Consider the following 18058-nt stretch of genomic DNA (forward strand, 5'->3'; position numbering starts at 1 on the left):
CAGGAGAAGCGCTTGAGCCTGGGAGGCGGTGGTTGCAGTGAGCCGAGATGGTACCACTGCACCCCAGCCTGGGTGAGAGCGAGACTCTGTCTCAAAAAAAGGAAAAAAGAAAAAAAATTACTGCGAGTAGATTTTAAATGTTCTCAGCACAAAAACGAGGTAATGCATAGGCTAATTAGTATGATTTGGCTATTCCTGAATATATACATATTTCAAAACATCATGTTGCACACCACAGATATATATCTTTTATTTGTCAATTAAAGGATCAGCATAGACTCCATGGAACTTGAGAGACCTGATTAACATCTGAGGGCAACATCTCTGCAAAACAACTAACTTGAGTATTTTAATTATATATGTATCTAGCAGAAGAGAAAAAACAACATAGTTTTAATTTTAAATTTTATTAAAGTACAGAGTTAACAAGTTTTGAGTTTTTTACATAGGAAAAGCCTAGTCAATTCAGATGCTTTATAGAAAAATTAACATTAAAAAACAAATAGAAATCCATGACTAAAGGGGGAAAACAACTTTCAAAAGTTACCAAAATTCTAATCAGAGACCATTATAAATTTCAAACAGTAGATTTACCACATATATTGCATTTTCAAATTCTAATGTAGCAAAACGTAACCACATAATTTGGCTACAGCTAATTGTTTCAGAAAAGTTTAAAAAATTAGCAAAGTTATATCTATAAAACTTTCGTAGTTTTCTTTTTGCAAAGTAAAAAAGGCTTAAATCTTTAATAAAGGAAAACAAAACAATCCTCTTAAATTTCTTATAAATAGCTCTCAATACATATATTACACATCTGCTGTAACCTTTCTTTACCTGAGAGAACTTCCCAGGATCCTTTATCCCAAAGGATTACCTTAAAGAGTTCTTCCATCATTTTACTCATGTGAATATGATTAAACTCCTATAGAAGTGGATTGGGATATATGCATTTTTAATCTGTCCTTCCCCATTTGTTTCTTTCTGAAAGGGTTTTGCTTAAGGAAAAAAAAAGCTCTTTGGTAAAGGCCAAATATTTCAACCTTTCAAAATGACTGCCTCTGTGAAAGATTTGTTGTTGAGGAAGAAGAAAAGAGAGAGAGATAGAAAGTTCTAAACATCTGTGTGAACAGCTCTCCAGTACTGTGAAGTCAAAGGCCCAACATTACAGAGTACACCTCTGCCTGAAATGCAAAACTAAGTTAACTAGCAAGTTACAGGAAATAGCCTTCAGAAAATTCCACAAGCCAAGTGGCTACTGCATTGTCCCTGAAGGAGGGCCCAGTGTTCTTTCTGGGTGTGTAAGGTCTTACTTAGTTCAAGGTTTGTCCCTTCTTAGTTATAGGTTGGGCCCTCTTTCACTTCCAAGAGGTATAGTATACTAGAGTACACCAAATGAGACACTATTTAGAAAGGCAATAAAGGGAGTGTAAAAGCCTAGGTAGCTTAAATACAGGCTCTGGAATTTCCTTCGCAGGAAGGTGAAGCACCAATGATGGCAAAAATTAAATAAATACATCATCTTAAAAAGGCAGAGGGTAGGCTGCGTGCAGTGGTTTACGCCTATAATCCCAGCACTTTGGGAAGCCAAGGCGGGCACATTGCTTGAGCTCACGAGTTTGAGACCAGCCTGGACAACCCCATCTCCACAAAAAAATAAAAATTGGCCAGGTGTGATGGGGCAAACCTGTGGTCTCAGCTACTTGGGAGGTGGTCCTTGAGCCCAGGAGGTCAAGCCTGCCATGAGTCAAGATCATGTCACTGCACTCCAGCATGGCTGACAAGAGTGAGCCTGTCTCCAAAAAAAAAAAAAAACAAAGGCTGAGGGTGACAATTTTGGCATGGGGGCGGGAAATTAACATTACACTGAGGTTATTCACAATAAAGAATCTTCTGAAGAATCGGAAATAAACAATGTTGTATGGAAACAGAACCCCAAAACCCCAATAACTCCACCTTCCCCACAACCCACCCCCACTCTATCTCCCCTTCAAAGAGGCTCCAAATACCTCTGGCAAATAATTTCTTTTTCAGACAAAATGAAGAACCTTTTTGCCCAAGAAACTGTGGGCAAAAATAAAACTAACCAATCAGTATTTAAAAAGCTAGACCAGTAAAGACGTGGTTGGGTTTCTGAAGGCTTATAATGGAAATAGTCTCTAGTCTCCAGTCAGGTAACATGCCTCAGTATGACACCCCCATAAGAACCCCCACCCCCCTGCCACCCACTTAGTGTTTTCACTCACAAAAATGAGGGGAAAACTTTTCTACATCAGACAAATGACACAGAGGAAATATTCACATGCAGCTTTAAAAAAGTCCTCTTCAACTGTCATCCCTAAATGTGTCTGACCAGCAGCTTCTGGGAATATACTCTTCAGGTCATGTACAAAAAGGTGTAGGAAGCAAATGTCTATTATTTTTTAAAGGTATCAGTGAGTGAGTTAACCAAATTAACACCATTGTTATAGCAACTCAAAGCCATTGGCACAATGTTTCCAGTTTCTCAAATCACAATTGCACAAAACTGTAGATTCTTTAAATCCAGAAATGTTGACTCCTCACCTGAGTATTGTATATCACAATTAATAACCATTAACATTAACTTTGCATTGATAGTCCCTCAGTCCTCAGATACATCCATATCTCTTTTGTTCATCCAGATACACGTGCTAACATTTTCAGCTGAGAATAAAATTAAAAGCAACTGTAACTCTTCCTCTTGCATCAGACCAAACGGCAGAAGGGAACGGGATGTCACAAACCAGACTCATGCATCTGGAAAACGTGGGGTGGCTGGGGTGGCTCCAGAAGGAAGCGACAAGGGCCTTCTACCGGCCACACTCCCTTGCTTGGGCTTCCCTGAGCTGCTTTCTGCAGAGGAAAGGGCCAACCACGGCCAGCCAAGGAATCCAAGGCCTTGTCAGCTCAACCTTGACTGGGCGTTAAGGTCAGTTTCTCAAATCACACCAGCTGGCAGCCGGACCCAGCCGCGAAGAAGCCAAGACAAAGCAAGGGCTCTGCTAGACCTCAGCAGGAGGAAAACAATGAAACTAGTCACAATACTGCCCAGGCACTTTACCTGCTTCCCCTGAGGGTGTTTCCTAAAGACAACCCCCAAGGCCCTAGGCCACTGCAACACAGCTACTGTGTGTGACATGCAGCCCCACTCCCTGAGCCCATTCCTGGCCTACAGAGCTCCTGTCCCCTAACTGGTTCCTCGGGTTAGCACACGGCTTTTCATTTTGCGACTCCGGATGAATCTTTTAACTGCCGAGTACAGAGCTCCTGCCCTACAAAAGGAAATTTAATGGAATTTACAAAACAAGGCTCTCTAAACCACACACACAGACGGAGTGCCTTTTGAAACTGAATCTCAAACACTCGAAGTAGGGAAAGTTCTAAAGGAATTCATCCCCTGTAATTTGTTTCCCCATGGGTTTTCTTGGGAGAAGGGCAAAGGAATGAATAGAAAGAATTTCACTAATTTCACCCACCAGCATTTTGGCACACAGAAGCCCAGCTTAGGTGGCACTCAATTCTGCCCAACTCATACAGTAGGGCACAGAAAAAAATGACTAGGCTGAGCCTTTTACTCTTAGATCCTCACTTCCAGAGAGCTTGAGAAGATTCTTTCTACCCCGAATGAAATTCTAACAGGAGTTTCCACCAAGTAAACCTTTTCCCTGCCTGAGAACATCAACACTGAAAATAGGCATCATCTCGGGTAGCTGCCGAAAGTCATGTTTCTGTATTACTTTGCAAGTATGTGTTTTGGAAATTCCTGTGCAGTGTGATCTCAGCTCACTGCAACCTCCGCCTCCCGGGTTCAAGTGATTCTCATGCCTCAGCCTCCGAGTAGCTGGCATTACAGGCACACGCTACCATGCCTGGCTAATTTTTCTATTTTTAGTAGAGACAGGGTTTCACCGTGTTAGCCAGGATGGTCTTGGAACTCCTGACCTCAAGTGATCCGCCTGCCTCTGCCCACCTCTTTTTAAGTATATTCAGCCACTCCCACACATTGCCTAACAAGCTTCTTCTGGTCAGTGTGTCTGAGATCCTCACCTCAGAAATTCTCACGTTAGCAAATCTACTCCAAGGATGCCAGAATGAACCTGAACGGTATGGTCACATTACAGATCCAGAACACAAAACGTCTTCCGCTTTTACAGTTGGAGAAAAACTTGAGGGGCTGACCTCAACAACCAAAAGAGCAGTGCATGCAGCAGTCTTCAACACGAAGCAGCTTTTCAGTTAAGGTCCTAAAAGTACTATCATTATCAACAGCACAAACAAGTAAGAATGATAGCCCTCCATTGCTTAGGCAAAGAAAACATGAATCTTGTTCTATAATCATGTGAATAACACCACAAATAAGCGCCGTACTTATTGCAGTAACTCGGATCAGGTAGTGATAATAAGGTGGGGAACCACGTGGGGGGTGACCAGGCAAATTGTGCTTTTTCACATTATTACAAAGATGTGGGACCCAGAAAAGATGAGACCTCGGGGAAGGGTGCAGGCAGAGAGTGAAGTCTGTGATTTCCAGCATCACAACCTCAAAGGGAAACGTTTAGGGGCCATGAAGAGGCAGCACTGAGGGTGCAGTTGAAAAGCAGGTGCCTCCTCTTGGACCCTATAAATACCAGGGGCCCTGCAGGCTGAGTCCTGTCCTCAAAGCCCCCTGGGGACAAGGCTCTGAAGAGGCGGAAGTGAGTGAGAGGGGTCTGGATTCTGTTAGGGGCTGGGGACTCAAGATTTTGGCATGTTTTTCTATTCCAAGGATGAGAATGACTGGCCACACAAAGTATTTTTATCCCTGTGAAAAGATGCTGTGCCCCAAATTCTGTTTTGGCAAAAACATGCAGAAGGAAGTCAACATAACTGGTATCCAGTTCCTAGGGGTAAGATATTTCAACCATGATCCATTTGGTTGGAAATTTCAATTCCTTTGGGACAAACTGGTAGTTTCTTTTTGAATTTCCAAAGTAAAAAGCTAATCAGGAGATTTTTTTTTTTTTTTTTTCTCTCAAAGCCTTCTCAGACCCACTCAGGCACAGGGCGCCAGTCCCTACTTAACCCCTGGGGACACTGTTCAAAAGATGGCACTTTCCAGGCTGTAGGCCCACAAAGCCCAGGGGACGCCAATATCGTCACACAGAGAACTCCCGGGTGGGGCAGCAGAGGGGGGCGACCAGCGTACACAGGTACAACAGCACACATATCCAGCAGGAGGCCATCTTGACCCAGAAGATGGACCAGCTCCCGCTGAAGAAGCTCTCAATGTTGGCACTTTCGTAGCTGTGGAAACAAGAGACCCAGCCGCGGTCAAAGCAGGAGTATATTGAGATACAATTCACTAATTCACATCTATTTATAATGTATAATTCAATGGCTTTTAATGTATTCATATACAGACTTGTGCTACCATCAACACTACCCATTTCCAAACATTCTCATCAACCCCAAAAGAAATGCACCCCTAGGTGCTCTCCCCTTCCCTATGGCCCCCCCAGCCCACCCCCTGCATTCACCAATCTACTTTCTGCCTTTATGGATTTGCCTATTCTGGAGAGTTGATATAAAAGGAATCACATGGTCTCTTGTGTGTGTGGCTTTTTTGCCTGGCATACCATTTCCAAGGCTCAGCCACGTGGCAGCATGTGTCAGTCCTTCATTCCTTTTTACTGCTAAATAGTATCTTATTGTATGGATAGAGCACATTTTGTTTAGGCAGTCACCAGCTGATGGTCATTTGGGATGTTTCCCCTTTTTGATTACCACCAATGATGTATGAACACCACTGTGTAAGTTTTGTGGACCTAGTTTTCTTTTTGCTTAGGTATACGCTCAGGAGTAGTGCAAGAGCTGGATTACATTGTAACTCAATGTTTAATTGTTTAAGGAGATGCCAAACTCTTTTCCAAAGCAGATTTCACATTCAAACCAGCAATGTAAGAGGGTTCCAATTTCTCCACTTCCTCGACATTTGTTATTATCTGCCTTTTTAATTATAGCCTTCTCCATTTTTTCTTAAGCTTCCCAAGCCAAAAATTCCAGGAGTTCCCAAAGCATCACTGGGAAGCATTAAAGCTCCCTTCTCTTCTCCTCCTTAAGAAAGAATCTCTCCAATCACTGTGCTTGAAACCACCACTCCCACCACCCCTACCCAATTCCCTCTCCTAATTTTATTTTTCTCCCCAGTACTCATCACCATCTAACACACCATATTTGACTTGCGTCATAGTCTGTTCCTCCCGCTGGACTATAAACCCTGCCTCATAGAACCGTGTGGCACATAGGAGCCACTTGCACATCTGTTGAATGAATGATATAAGGAAGCACAATGAGCCTACATGTCTAAGCTTAACTTAGCGGTCAAAAAAATTATGATACAACCAAAGCTGTGGACCTGTAGAAAAAGTATGAACCTCTGTGCAGTGCCAGGGAATGCCAGGTCAATCATGTACTGCCAAGTTAAAAAAAAAAAAAGCCTCCAGGAGAAAACATGACATTTATGTTAAAAAAAAAAAATTAGCTGGACACGGTGGCTCATGCCTATAATCTCAGCACTTTGGGAGGCTGAGGCAGGTGGATCACAAAGTCAGGAGTTTGAGAACAGCCTAGCCAATATGGTGAAACTCCGTCTCTACTAAAAATAGAATAAAAAAAAAATTAGCCAGTGTGGTGGCAGCACCTGTAATCCCAGCTACTCAAAAGGCTGAGGCAGGAGAATCACTTGAACCCAGGGGCGGAGGTTGCAGTGAGCCGAGATTGCGCCACTGCACTCCGGCCTGGGTGACAGAGCAAGACTCCAACTAAAAAAAAAAAAAAAAGAAAAAATTACATAAGTTTATAAATGCAGAGAAAAGGAGAAGGATACACATCCTAGCAGTGGTTATCTGTGTGGGGGAAGTAGAGGCGGGGGGTAGCACACTGTTACTTTTCATAATTCCACATTTAGTTTGTATTTTAAAAAAAGATGTTTCCAATTTTTGTAATGAAAATGAAGAAAAATGGGGAAAAAGATACACAAAATTTGAAGTAGAAAAAAAGAGATATTTTCTCTTTCTGAAAGGCAGATGAATGCTTAGGAATTCCTATTTTTCCTCCATTACCACGTTTTCCAGACTGTCCACATAGAGCTAACCTTCCATTTTCTTAAAGTTGCCATAAGCATCACCAGTTTCCAGGGTTAAAACATACCCGTCCACTGTTAAAACTCAGAACTCGCTTGTAATCCCAGCACTTTGAGAGGCCAAGGCAGGTGGATCACTTGAGGTCAGGAGTTCAAGACCAACCTGGCCAACATGGCGAAATCCCGTCTCAACTAAAAATATAAAAATTAGCTAGGCATGGTGGTGGGTGCATGTAATCCCAGCTACTCGGGAGACTGAGGCACGAGAATCGCTTGAACCCGGGAGGCAGAGGTTGCAGTGAGCCAGGATTGTGCCACTGCACTCCAGCCTGGGCAACAGAGTGAGACTCCTTCTCAAACAAACAAACACGAACAGTACTTAACTCTTAACTTTAAGACTTTGCTTCAAAAATACCTAAGCAAATGGGCCACTCACTTGAACCAGTTGGTGACGGTCATCATCACATACAGGGAAGCTAGGAAGAACACGAAGTGGAAGTAGGAGTAGATGTAGACGGTGCCTTTCTTTTCATCATAAATGACCCGTGGTCCCTCCTTTCCCGGCTGCTGCTCTTCAGTGTCTGTGAAGCACAGAGGGAGCCCAGGCTCAATGAGTGAATGTGTGTGTTTACCATTCAGCAAAGTCACGCTCGCTAATTCTACAGGGCTGTCAGTAGAAAAGATGCCAGAAAGCCATCTGTACCCTCTGGCAACTTCAATCTGTGCCCTAAACACAAAACCCCCACTCCAGCCTAGCAACTTCCGTAACAGGAAGAGTTACCTAATGCCACATTTATTTTTATTTATTTATTTTTTGAGATGAAGTTTCACTTTTTGTCCAGCCTGGAGTGCAGTGGCATGATCTTGGGTCACTGCAACCTCCGCCTCCTAGGTTCAAGCGATTCTCCTGCCTCAGCCTCCCGAGTAGTTGGGATTACAGGCATGCGCCACCATGCCCAGCTGATTTTGTATTGTTTTTTTAGTAGAGACAGGGTTTTGCCACGTTGGCCAGGCTGGTCTTAAACTCCCGACCTCAGGTGATCCACCCGCCTCGGCCTCCCAAAGTGCTGGGATTACAGGCATGAGCCACTGTGCCTGGCCTGCCACATCTATTTTAACAGAAAGAGAACCCTTAAGAACCCTTAAAGACGTAAACTTACTATAAGCTTAGCAGAAAGTGAGAGTAAAACAAAAGTTAGTTCTCAAGCCCTTGGAATCCTCCAATCCAAGAAGGAAAGTAAGGTGAAGGAATGAAATGGCCCCAAAATAAGGTGTCAGGACCTCTTGGTATTTTCCAAATCATTCCTTCTTAAAAAATGTGCTCTCTGATTCTCTAAATCTCACTGTATAATTTAACTTACATATAAACCAAAATTTGGACTGATTCTCCCTACCAGTATACCAGCACAAATAAAACTCAGCTATCCTTCAGGAAAAATGTGAAAAATGTGTTAAGTAGTAAGTCAGCTTTAGAATAAAAGTTTCTCCTTATTATTCAAGTTACTTGTGTCTGAATCCCAAATGACTATAGATTAGAGCTATAGGACTGCAGTGCCACACAGATGCAAAGAATAAAAGTGCTCTGCTTACCCTCTCCACCAGGACTGAAGCAAAAACAACAGCGAGCTATCTGTGAAAGCAAAAGCAACAGTCAGGCGGCTTGTGTTCTATTTCTAGTCCACCTCAGTAAGGCAGCAGTAACCATTATTTGAACCACCTCCCAGGCCCTGAATTGCACGTATCCCTTCAAAAGATGTGGACTGTTCTTTCCCAGGTGTGCTGCGTGTTGGTGACAGGAAACCCCATGGAGGGAGATGTGCCACAGAGATCCTCATCCGTGGACTTGGTGCTCGCTCCTGCTACCATGAATACTGGCAGCAGAGCCTCAAGACAGGAGCTTCTTTACCCTTCCTGGGTAACTGCCATGGAATGGCTGATCAAGGGTAAAGGCCATGCAACTATGGTCCCTGGGGTTAGGGAGGCTTTGTCCAGCTGCACTGTCCTTCAACTTCACCCTCTGCCCAATTTTGCCTCCTTCCCCTTCTCCCTCCACATGTGCTGACTTTTAATAACTATCCCACGCAACAAACTACCTCAGCCTCTGCACTCTCCTGGTGCTCCCTTCTCGTGCTTTGCTTTCAATGTTATTTCATTAAATCCTCTTTGACCTTTGCATTGGGCTTATTATTATCCTGTGTACAGCTGAGGAATCTGAGGTCAGGCAGGTTAACTGGCCAAAGTTACCAAATTAGTTTAGTGACAGAGCTGGAACAGACAAATGCAGGATGGGGACACCAAGATCCATGATTCACAATAGGTAACACGTGGTATCTAGGAGCTTGGCGAAGCTGGTAGGATCTGAAATAGTAAAGTGAAGGAATCTGGAAGCAGCCTACCCGTGTTTCCTATAAAAATCAAGCTGTTGCACGGGCTGTGGGCAGGGATGGAGGGAATGCTTGCCTTTGAAGCATCTCTGGTACCTTGCAAATTTTTTATTATTTCTTTTTTTTTTCTTTTTTTTTTTGAGATGGAGTTTTGCTCTTATTGCCCAGGCTGGAGTGCAATGGCACGATCTCGGCTCACTGCAACCTCTGCCTCCCGGGTTCAAGCAATTATCCTGCCTCAGCCTCCCAAGTAGCTGGGATTACAGGCATGTGCCACCATGCCTGGCTAATTTTGTATTTTTAGTAGAGATGGGGTTTTCCCATGTTGCTCAGGCTGGTCTCGAACTCCAGGCCTCAGGTGATCCACCCACCTCAGCCTCCCAAAGTGCTGAGATTACAGCCGTAAGCCACTGTGCCCGGCCATTATTTCTTACCTACTCAAAACAATAAACTTAATTTTTAAAAATCAGGTTATGTGTAGTCCCAGCTATTTGGGAGGCTGAGGCAGGAAGACTGCTTAAGCCCATGAGTTTGAGGCTGCAGTAAGCTGTGATCCCACCACTGCACTTCAGCCTAGGTGATAGAGTGAGGCTCTGTCTCCAAAAAAAAAAAAAAGAAAAAAAGTACGTGATTTCAGAAGGACTCTGGTAAACAGACTACTGAGACAGCCTGGGAAGTGCAGGGCCCTTAGCACTTTGTGGCTGAAGATATTTCAACTACAAAGAACAGAGAGCCAAGGATGAGAATATGAGAGCTTGAGCCTTCATCTCATTTCTATATCAAGGCCAAGCCCTAGTTTCCCTGCTTGGCAAGGAAACCTTTAACAGAGGTATTGGCCTTAACAGGAGCTTGGATTAAGTGCCATGGTCTAAAAACCACTAATTCATTCAGTGGGCCCAAGACACGGTATGCTGAGGTCTTAGTTCTTTTGAAGTTCAAGTTACCATAAGAAACTATGAACTCTCACTTTCAGAGTTGTATCCTGTGAAATGTGATGCAGGAGAGCAAACCAACTTCCATCCCACGTGCTCTCCAGTTCAGAAGGAAACACTCGGACATTTTCCCTGGGACTGAGAAGAAAAACATCCTCTCTTAAATCTAACTTGGAGACTTGCTGTTCTTTGAGCTTGAACTCTGTACACAATAGGGACATTGAAACCATAACCATACAACCTCAGCAGGCGGTCACCTAGTCAATGGTGAGAATAAACACCCCTTCTACAGACCATTCTCTTCTCTATAATAGGCAGTAACCTATTCAAACTCAGCACAATTTTCTCCTTTAGGCAACAGAAAGAGTTGGTGAATGATGCTGGCAGACTGACAGCCCTTCATAATGGCGCACTATATCCAGGTCAGGTGCAAGAGAGACCATCCCGACACCCAGCTGCAGAGTAAAGTGCCCGTATCTGGACAGACACCAGGGCTTTTCCATCCACGGAAAGCTATTAGAACGCAGGCAGTGGCCGGATACCAGCTGCCCGCAGTCAGCAGCAAGGACCAGGGCACAGAAGCTCAGCTCCTGGGCAGCAGTGGTCAAGAACACAGACCCTGGGGCCAGAGTACACGGTTTACGTTCTGGCACATCAAAACCTGTGAGGCTTAAATGACTTAACTCTTCTGGTTTTCCCCTCTGTAAAATGGAGGTAATAGCACGTCACTGGGTTTTTATGAGGATTAATTGAAATCACATAGGAAGAACTTAGAACAGTGCCCAGGACATAGCAAGTGCTGTAAGTCTTGGCCATCTTTGGAACCCCTGATTCTCTTCATTCTTGGGTCACAGCTGAGTCTTTTCCTGGCTGCCTCCATCTGATTAGACCTTTCTGATATTGGTAGATGAGAGCCCCAGAAAGACTTTTGCACAATTAAGAAAATAACAGACATTTTGTTGACTGATAGGCATCTGCTTAACACCTTGAGGCTTTGGATGTGCAGGCAACCAATGTATATATTGTTCGTAACACTCTACCTGACAAAACGCCCACCTGATGGAACTGACAAATGAGTTAATATATCTACAACGTTCAACAGCGTCAGGCAGAGCAGATATGGCTCCTTCCCTTTCCTCTCTCCTTCCTTCGAAACAGCTATTACATAATCTCACAGCCATGCTGTGTATGGAGGGCACAGACAAGTATGAAACAGGTGGATGGATCAGAAGTTAAAATAAAACCCAGCAAGACTCCATTATGGCAAGGGAAGAGGGCAGGGTACAGCCTGACAAGGTTACCCGAGCCTCTGGTTGGGGGTGAGTGGCAGGATGCCACCCAAGAGGCCACCTTTCTTACAGAAAATCAAGAATGGACTGATTCATTTTAATCCCATAGCATACAAAAGAAAGCAGGAAAGCATTTATTTTTCTTTTTTCTTTTATTTTTTTGAGTCAAAGTTTCACTCTATTGCCCAGGCTGGAGTGCAGTGGTATGATCTTGGCTCACTGCAACCTCTGCCACCAGGGTTCAAGTGATTCTCGTGTCTCAGCCTCCCAAGTAGCTGGGACTACAGGTGTGAGCAACCACGCCTGGCTAATTTTTGTATTTTTAGTAGAGATGGGGTTTCACCATGTTGGCCAAGCTGGTCTTGAACTCCTGACCTCAGGTGATCCACCCGCCTCGGCCTCCCAAAGTGCTGGGATTACAGGCGTGAGCCACCACACCCAGCCAGCATTTATTTTTCTATACAAAAATCTTTCCTCAGCAGAAAAACAGGATCATGGAATGCAGACTGATAAAGACACAAACACAAAAGGCCCTCCTGAGAAATGGATCTTCTGAGATGAACCAGGACAGGAAAAGGAAATGAACTTACTTCCAATTCAGGAGCTGCGTATCGCCCCTGCAGAGCGTCAGAACTCGATCTTGTTGTTGATGTCAAACTAAGAAACAGACAGAAAAGTCAGCTGGGTGTATTAACACATTACAACACATGGAATGAAGGGGAAAACCGGCTGGCCAGTGCTCCGAGAAGAGCCTCAATGTAACCTACCGTTCAGGTGACTTAAATCAAAGCAACCTATTTTAATACCTCTCCTTATTCCAAAATTGGCTGGCTGATTCTATAGTTGATATCATTTTACACGGATTGCATTAGATCATTTTATGCAAAGAAGTTTGTAGGTAGAGAAGTAAGATATCTTGGTTTTCAGTATTGCTTTTTGCCTCTCCTCCCTCAAATGCTACAATAGTTTTCTAATTTCACTTTATCTTTCCCTCCCTTTGACTAGTCTTGCTTAGAGGAAATCAAAAGCAGCGAGCCCAGAGATGGCAACAGAAAGCAAGGGCATGAAAGCAAAAGTCACAGTTATTTACTGTGATAGCCTATAGCAGAACAAGGCTAGCTGTTTGGAAGAGTAGCAGTCGAGGTAATAAAAAATTCTGCCACTTCCCCAAGACCTAGAAAGGTAAAATGTTAGACAAATTGCCTTGCATGGGGCAAAATAATTTATTTTTCCTGAAAAAAAAAAAAAAAAAACAGGCTAGAAGTGGTGGCTCATGCGTGTAATACTCTGAGAGGAAGGGGTGGGAGGATCACTTGAGGCCAGGAGTTTGAGAAGAGCCTGAGCAACACAGCAAGACCTCGTCTCAACAAAACAAAAACACAGAACATTTTAAGCAAATATATACAACACTTAGGGTTCCAGCTAACTTTACAGATTGATTTAACAAATATTTACTGAAGGCCCACTATGTGTCAGGCCCGATTCTAAGCACTGGGGACTCAGTGACACAGGCAACAATCCTGCCGGCATGTAGCTTCTGCGCTGGCCCGACATGGGCGGGGCGTGTTGGTGCTCAAGACGCTGGTCTGCTCATGGAAAGGCGGGGACAAACACTCATCTCAATCCAGCGAACCCCATGAGGCAACACTGCGCAGTCTCATCCTCTTTCCCAAGGAGAGAAGAGATCAATGAGACAGAGATAAACAATAAAAAGCTTTCCTCATACAGAAGCCCACTGAGATCCAACTTCAGTTTCCTTTGTGGTCCACTCAAGTACAACAGCATCACTTTCGTTTCTGCTTTGAACTGATGGATGCTAATCCAGGCCCACGCCACTCCACCTCCTGACTGTGTGCCCGGTCAGAGGAAGACAGAAACATCTCCCAATGACTGCGCACCCAAGGAACACAACACCTAATCCAACATTTAACGGTGGCCTGGCTGGGTGTGGTGGCTCACACCTGTAATCTCAGCACTTTGGGAGGCTGTGGCAGGTAGATCACTTGAGCCCAGGAGTTCGAGCCAGCTTGGACAACATGGCAAAACCCTGTCTCTACAAAAAATACAAAAATTAGCCAGGTGTGGTGGCACATGCCTGCAGTCCCAGCTACTGGGGAGGCTGAAGCAGGAGAATAAATTGAGCCTGGGAGGTTGTAGTGAGCATGATCACACCAGTGCACTTCAGCCTGAGTGACAGAGGGACTCTGTCTCAAAAAAAAAAAAAGAAAAAAAAAAAAAAGACTGGCACATATCCTGTGCATACAAGTTTTGATTTAGTACAGTGTACAGTTTTCACAGGGGAAAATATAAGTTTTTAATTTTAAGAAGAGATCAGTATCTGAAATTTTCATTTGAAAGGTAACATTCATTATTTACGAGGCTCAGAATAGGCCAGGTGCAGTGGTTCACGCCTGTAATCCCAGCACTTTGGGATGCTGAGGCAGGTGGATCCCTTGAGGTCAGGAGTTCCAGACCAGCCTGGCCAACATGGCAGAACCCTGTCTCTAGTAAAAATACCAAAATTAGCCAGGTGTAGTGGCCGGCAGCTGTAATCCCAGCTGCTCAGAAGGCTGAGGCAGGAAAATCGCTTGACACTCAGGAGGCAGAGGTTGCAGTGAGCTGAGATCACGCTACTGTACTCTAGCCTGGGCGAGAAAGTCAGACTCTGTCTCAAAAAGAAAAACAAAAGCCTCAGAGTAAATATTCTACTCTACAAATTCTTTGGATTAACATAATTTCCGGAAAACAAAGCTCTTGATTTGGGCTCCTTTGCCACTTCACCATCAAAGAGGCCTAACATGGGGAAGGTTTTGTTTTTACTTTTAAAAAGAACTACGTTCAGAGCATCATTAATGCCATGTGACTTCTACAGGTAGATGTTACCCTACATTAAGATCTTTATTTAGTTGCCGGGCGTGGTGGCTCACATCTGTAATCCCAACACTTTGGGAGGCTGAAGCGGGCGGATCACCTGAGGTCAGGAATTTGAGACCAGCCTAGCCAACATGGTGAAACCCAGTCTCTACTAAAAATATAAAAATTAGCCGGGCATGGTTGGGGGCGCCTGTAATCCCAGCTACTCGGGAGGCTGAGGCAGGAGAATTGCTTGAACCCAGGAGGCAGATGTTGCAGGAAAAAAAAAAGATCTTTATTCAGTTGTAGCCTTTCTCCATACAACAGTCTTCTTGGAATTATCAAGAAAAGGTTTTTTTTTTTTATAAGCTCTTAAAGCCTAGGAAATTCTTATTATCTGCATTCAGGCTATTACAAAGACCACTGTTTGGTGAGCACAGCATAAATTGCTATAAAACAATTCCTGGGTTACCTATAAACCTCACCTCTTCCTGTGCTAAGATAGGTGTGACTTTAACCCAGTATTTCCCGTGGGGATAGAGGGAGACTTACAGCATTGGGTTAAGACAATGCTTTATTGTACGGAGAATGCCTAACACGCCACAGTGTGTTTACTGTCTCTGCCTGCTGCCACCCCACCCCAACCCGGCCAAAATGCCAGCAGTGCTCTGCAGTCATGGTGACAACCAAAAAAAAAAAAAAAGCCACGCCGTTTCCCTGCAGAACCACTACAGTGCCCAGAACCCTTTCACACTGGCAGAAGAATGCACAATGCAGGTGCCCCTCAACACTGGCACTGCAGATGCTTTTGAAGCTGGCCAAAGTCCACTAGACCACAGAAAATCTCTAAATAACATGTCCAAACTTTCCTGGAGATCACACATTCTGCCTCCCTGACAAACGTACAGGGCAGGCCCTGGACAGATCCCATGACTATTCCCAGCCTTTGTGCAATGAGGAAGATCAGTCATGCTCCCCTGTGCTATAGAACCCAAAGGAGACCTGACCTCTCTGTGAACCCGGGGCATGGGCTGGAAGATTTCTTTTTCTTTTTTTCTTTTTTGGAGACGGAGTTTCACTCTTGTTGCCCAGGCTGGAGTGCAATGGCTTGATCTCGGCTCACCGCAACCTCCGTCTTCCGGGTTCAAACGATTCTCCTGTCTCGGCCTCCCAAGTAGCTGGGGTTACAGGCATGCACCACCATGCCCGGCTAATTTTGTATTTTTAGTACAGATGGGGTTTCTCCATTTTGGTCAGGCTGGTCTTGAATTCCTGACCTCAGGCGATCCGCCCGCCTCACCCTCCTAAAGTGCTGGGATTACAGGCGTGAGCCACCGCGCCCAGCCACGGGGTGGAAGATTTCTAACTTGAAGATTTCTAGCTGGCAGGCAGGCCAGAGCAGAATTCCCAAAATGAAGATACCAATCTCCCCCCTCCTTTCTCCACCCCCCTTAAAGGCCCAGAATGTACCAAAAAAATAAATATTCTTCCTTGACTTCCCAGCTTTTTTTAATGTAAAACAATCCCCTCGGCAATGCTATCACACCAACCTGCGAACCAACACACTTCAAACTAGGAAGTTGTTTGACATTGAATAAAGATTCTTACTTTTTCCAGTTTTATATTTAAAAGGATATTTTCAAAGATGGTTCAATATTAAGAATTATTTTTTCTCTTAAACACAGATAAAAGTGGAATGGCCAGGAAACTTTATAGTGCAAATGCCTTGTAATAATGTAAGTACGCAAGTCATCTAGTTTATCTTTCTCCCTCAGGGGACATTACACCAAGCCATCTGAGGAAAAAGAGCCGGGAAGAGACTATCCACCAGTGTCCCTAAATACTCCCGCAAAGGAGCCTCAAGGAAAGGTTGCCCAAAGTTGGGAGTAGAGAGCTACAGGTATAGGTTCCATGCTTCCTTACATGTACAGTGAGGAGCCTGACCTGATCAACTCCAGGATCCTGTCCAGGTTGACAGTTTGAAGTTGAAGACAACAGAATAACAATTTCAATCAAAATCCAGAGACCAAGGGAGGAATTAAGAAATAGTTCGTGGAGGCCAGGATTTGTCACAGCAAAGTTCCAGACTAAAGGGGTGTGGAGGGATGGGCCTATAGAAAGAGCCATCAGGGCCGGACATGGCGGCTCATGCCTGTAATCCTGGCACTTTGGGAGGCCAAGGCAGGCGGATCACCTGAGGTTGGAGTTTGAGACCAGCCTGACCAACATGGTGACCCCGTCTCTACTGAAAATACAAAAATTAGCTGGGCATGGTGGTGGGCGCCTATAATCCCAGCTACTCAGGAGGCTGAGGCAGGCGAATCGCTTGAACCCTGGAGGCGGAGGTTGCAGTGAGCCAAGATCCTGCCATTGCACTCTAGCCTGGGTGACAAAGCAAAACTGTCTCAAAAAAAAAAAAAAAAAAAAAAGGAAAGAAAGAGCCATTAGAATGCCAGGTGCCACGGTTATGCCTGTAGTCCCAGCTACTTGGGAGGCTGAGGCAGGAGGATCCCTTCAGCACAGTTTACGCATCCTGGGTAACATAGTGAGAACTTGCCTTAAAACATTTTTTTTATCTAAATAAATAAAAAGAGCCATCAGAGAACTCCTGCAAGTGGACCAAGGTGAGGGCTTACATGGGGTCCAAGCTATGATGTTCTTTCACAGCAACGATTCCTCGATGCAATGGAAGGAGACTCTGGAGAGAAGGTGGCGCAAGGCAGGGAGTAGGTTTGGGTTGAGCCCTTCTTCTGAGCTGAGGCTACAAACACTAAAACATACTCCTGGAGAGTACCCCAGCTGCAAGAGTCAGGACAGAGATACCCCAAAGGAAACAAGTATTTGGGGGTGGGGCTCGGGGGCTCTGGAGGGGGAAAGGAAAGAGAGGAGCTGGGGAGCTTTCCAGTCTTCTACAACTTTATAAAAGAGTGAACCCCAAGCAATCTTGGCCTTCTTCTCCCTTTAACCTACATACTATCTATAGTCTCTGGCTTCCTACAATTTCTATCAAGAATCCTAGACATTCCTGCAATTATGTTCAAATGACAGTTCCCACCCGGACGATGTGGCCTTTTTGTAACATCCTCCAACCTTTCATTCCTCTGAGTCAGGAAGGAAAACAAACTCTTCAGAAGTCCAGATCTGAAAAAACCCTAGTTGGGCTAATTCCCACCCCTACAGCATTCCTTTTATGCCCAGGCCCTACTGATCCTGAATTTAGTGTTCTTAAAGCTGACCCCTCAAAGAGCTGCAGTGAGTAATTACAGCAAACATCAATCACATGGACCCCGGGGGAACTAAATCCTAGGGGGCCCAGCCCACAGAGTGTGCTCTCGCCTACAGATTACAGAAGTACCCCACAGAGCAGACTGGTCATCCTCATCTCCACTTTGTAGGGGCTGCAGTTTTATATGTTCTCATCCCACCAGACACTGCAGTTTTGTGGTTTACGCATTCAAT

At 44.6% G+C, this 18058-nt stretch overlaps 1 protein-coding gene across 3 annotated transcripts in view; it reads right to left on the reverse strand.

The window, feature by feature from the left end:
• Positions 1-18058, reverse strand: part of SERINC5 (serine incorporator 5) — a 189306-nt gene that overhangs the window by 28118 nt on the left and 143130 nt on the right. For 2 of the 3 annotated variants that reach the window (XM_063612191.1, XM_055298358.2), the window contains exons 9-12: positions 12337-12403; positions 8732-8771; positions 7578-7722; positions 392-5304 (exon numbers count right to left, since the gene is read on the reverse strand). In XM_063612191.1, coding sequence (XP_063468261.1) covers positions 5157-5304; positions 7578-7722; positions 8732-8771; positions 12337-12403 — 400 coding nt within the window. In that variant the 3' untranslated portion in view covers positions 392-5156. Of the gene's footprint in view, positions 1-391; positions 5305-7577; positions 7723-8731; positions 8772-12336; positions 12404-18058 lie in introns of those variants that run through there. The other variant, XM_055298359.2, reaches the window with a different exon arrangement.

Source organism: Symphalangus syndactylus, chromosome 11, assembly GCF_028878055.3.
Source record: "Symphalangus syndactylus isolate Jambi chromosome 11, NHGRI_mSymSyn1-v2.1_pri, whole genome shotgun sequence".
In the NCBI taxonomy this organism is placed as follows: Eukaryota; Metazoa; Chordata; class Mammalia; order Primates; family Hylobatidae; genus Symphalangus; species Symphalangus syndactylus.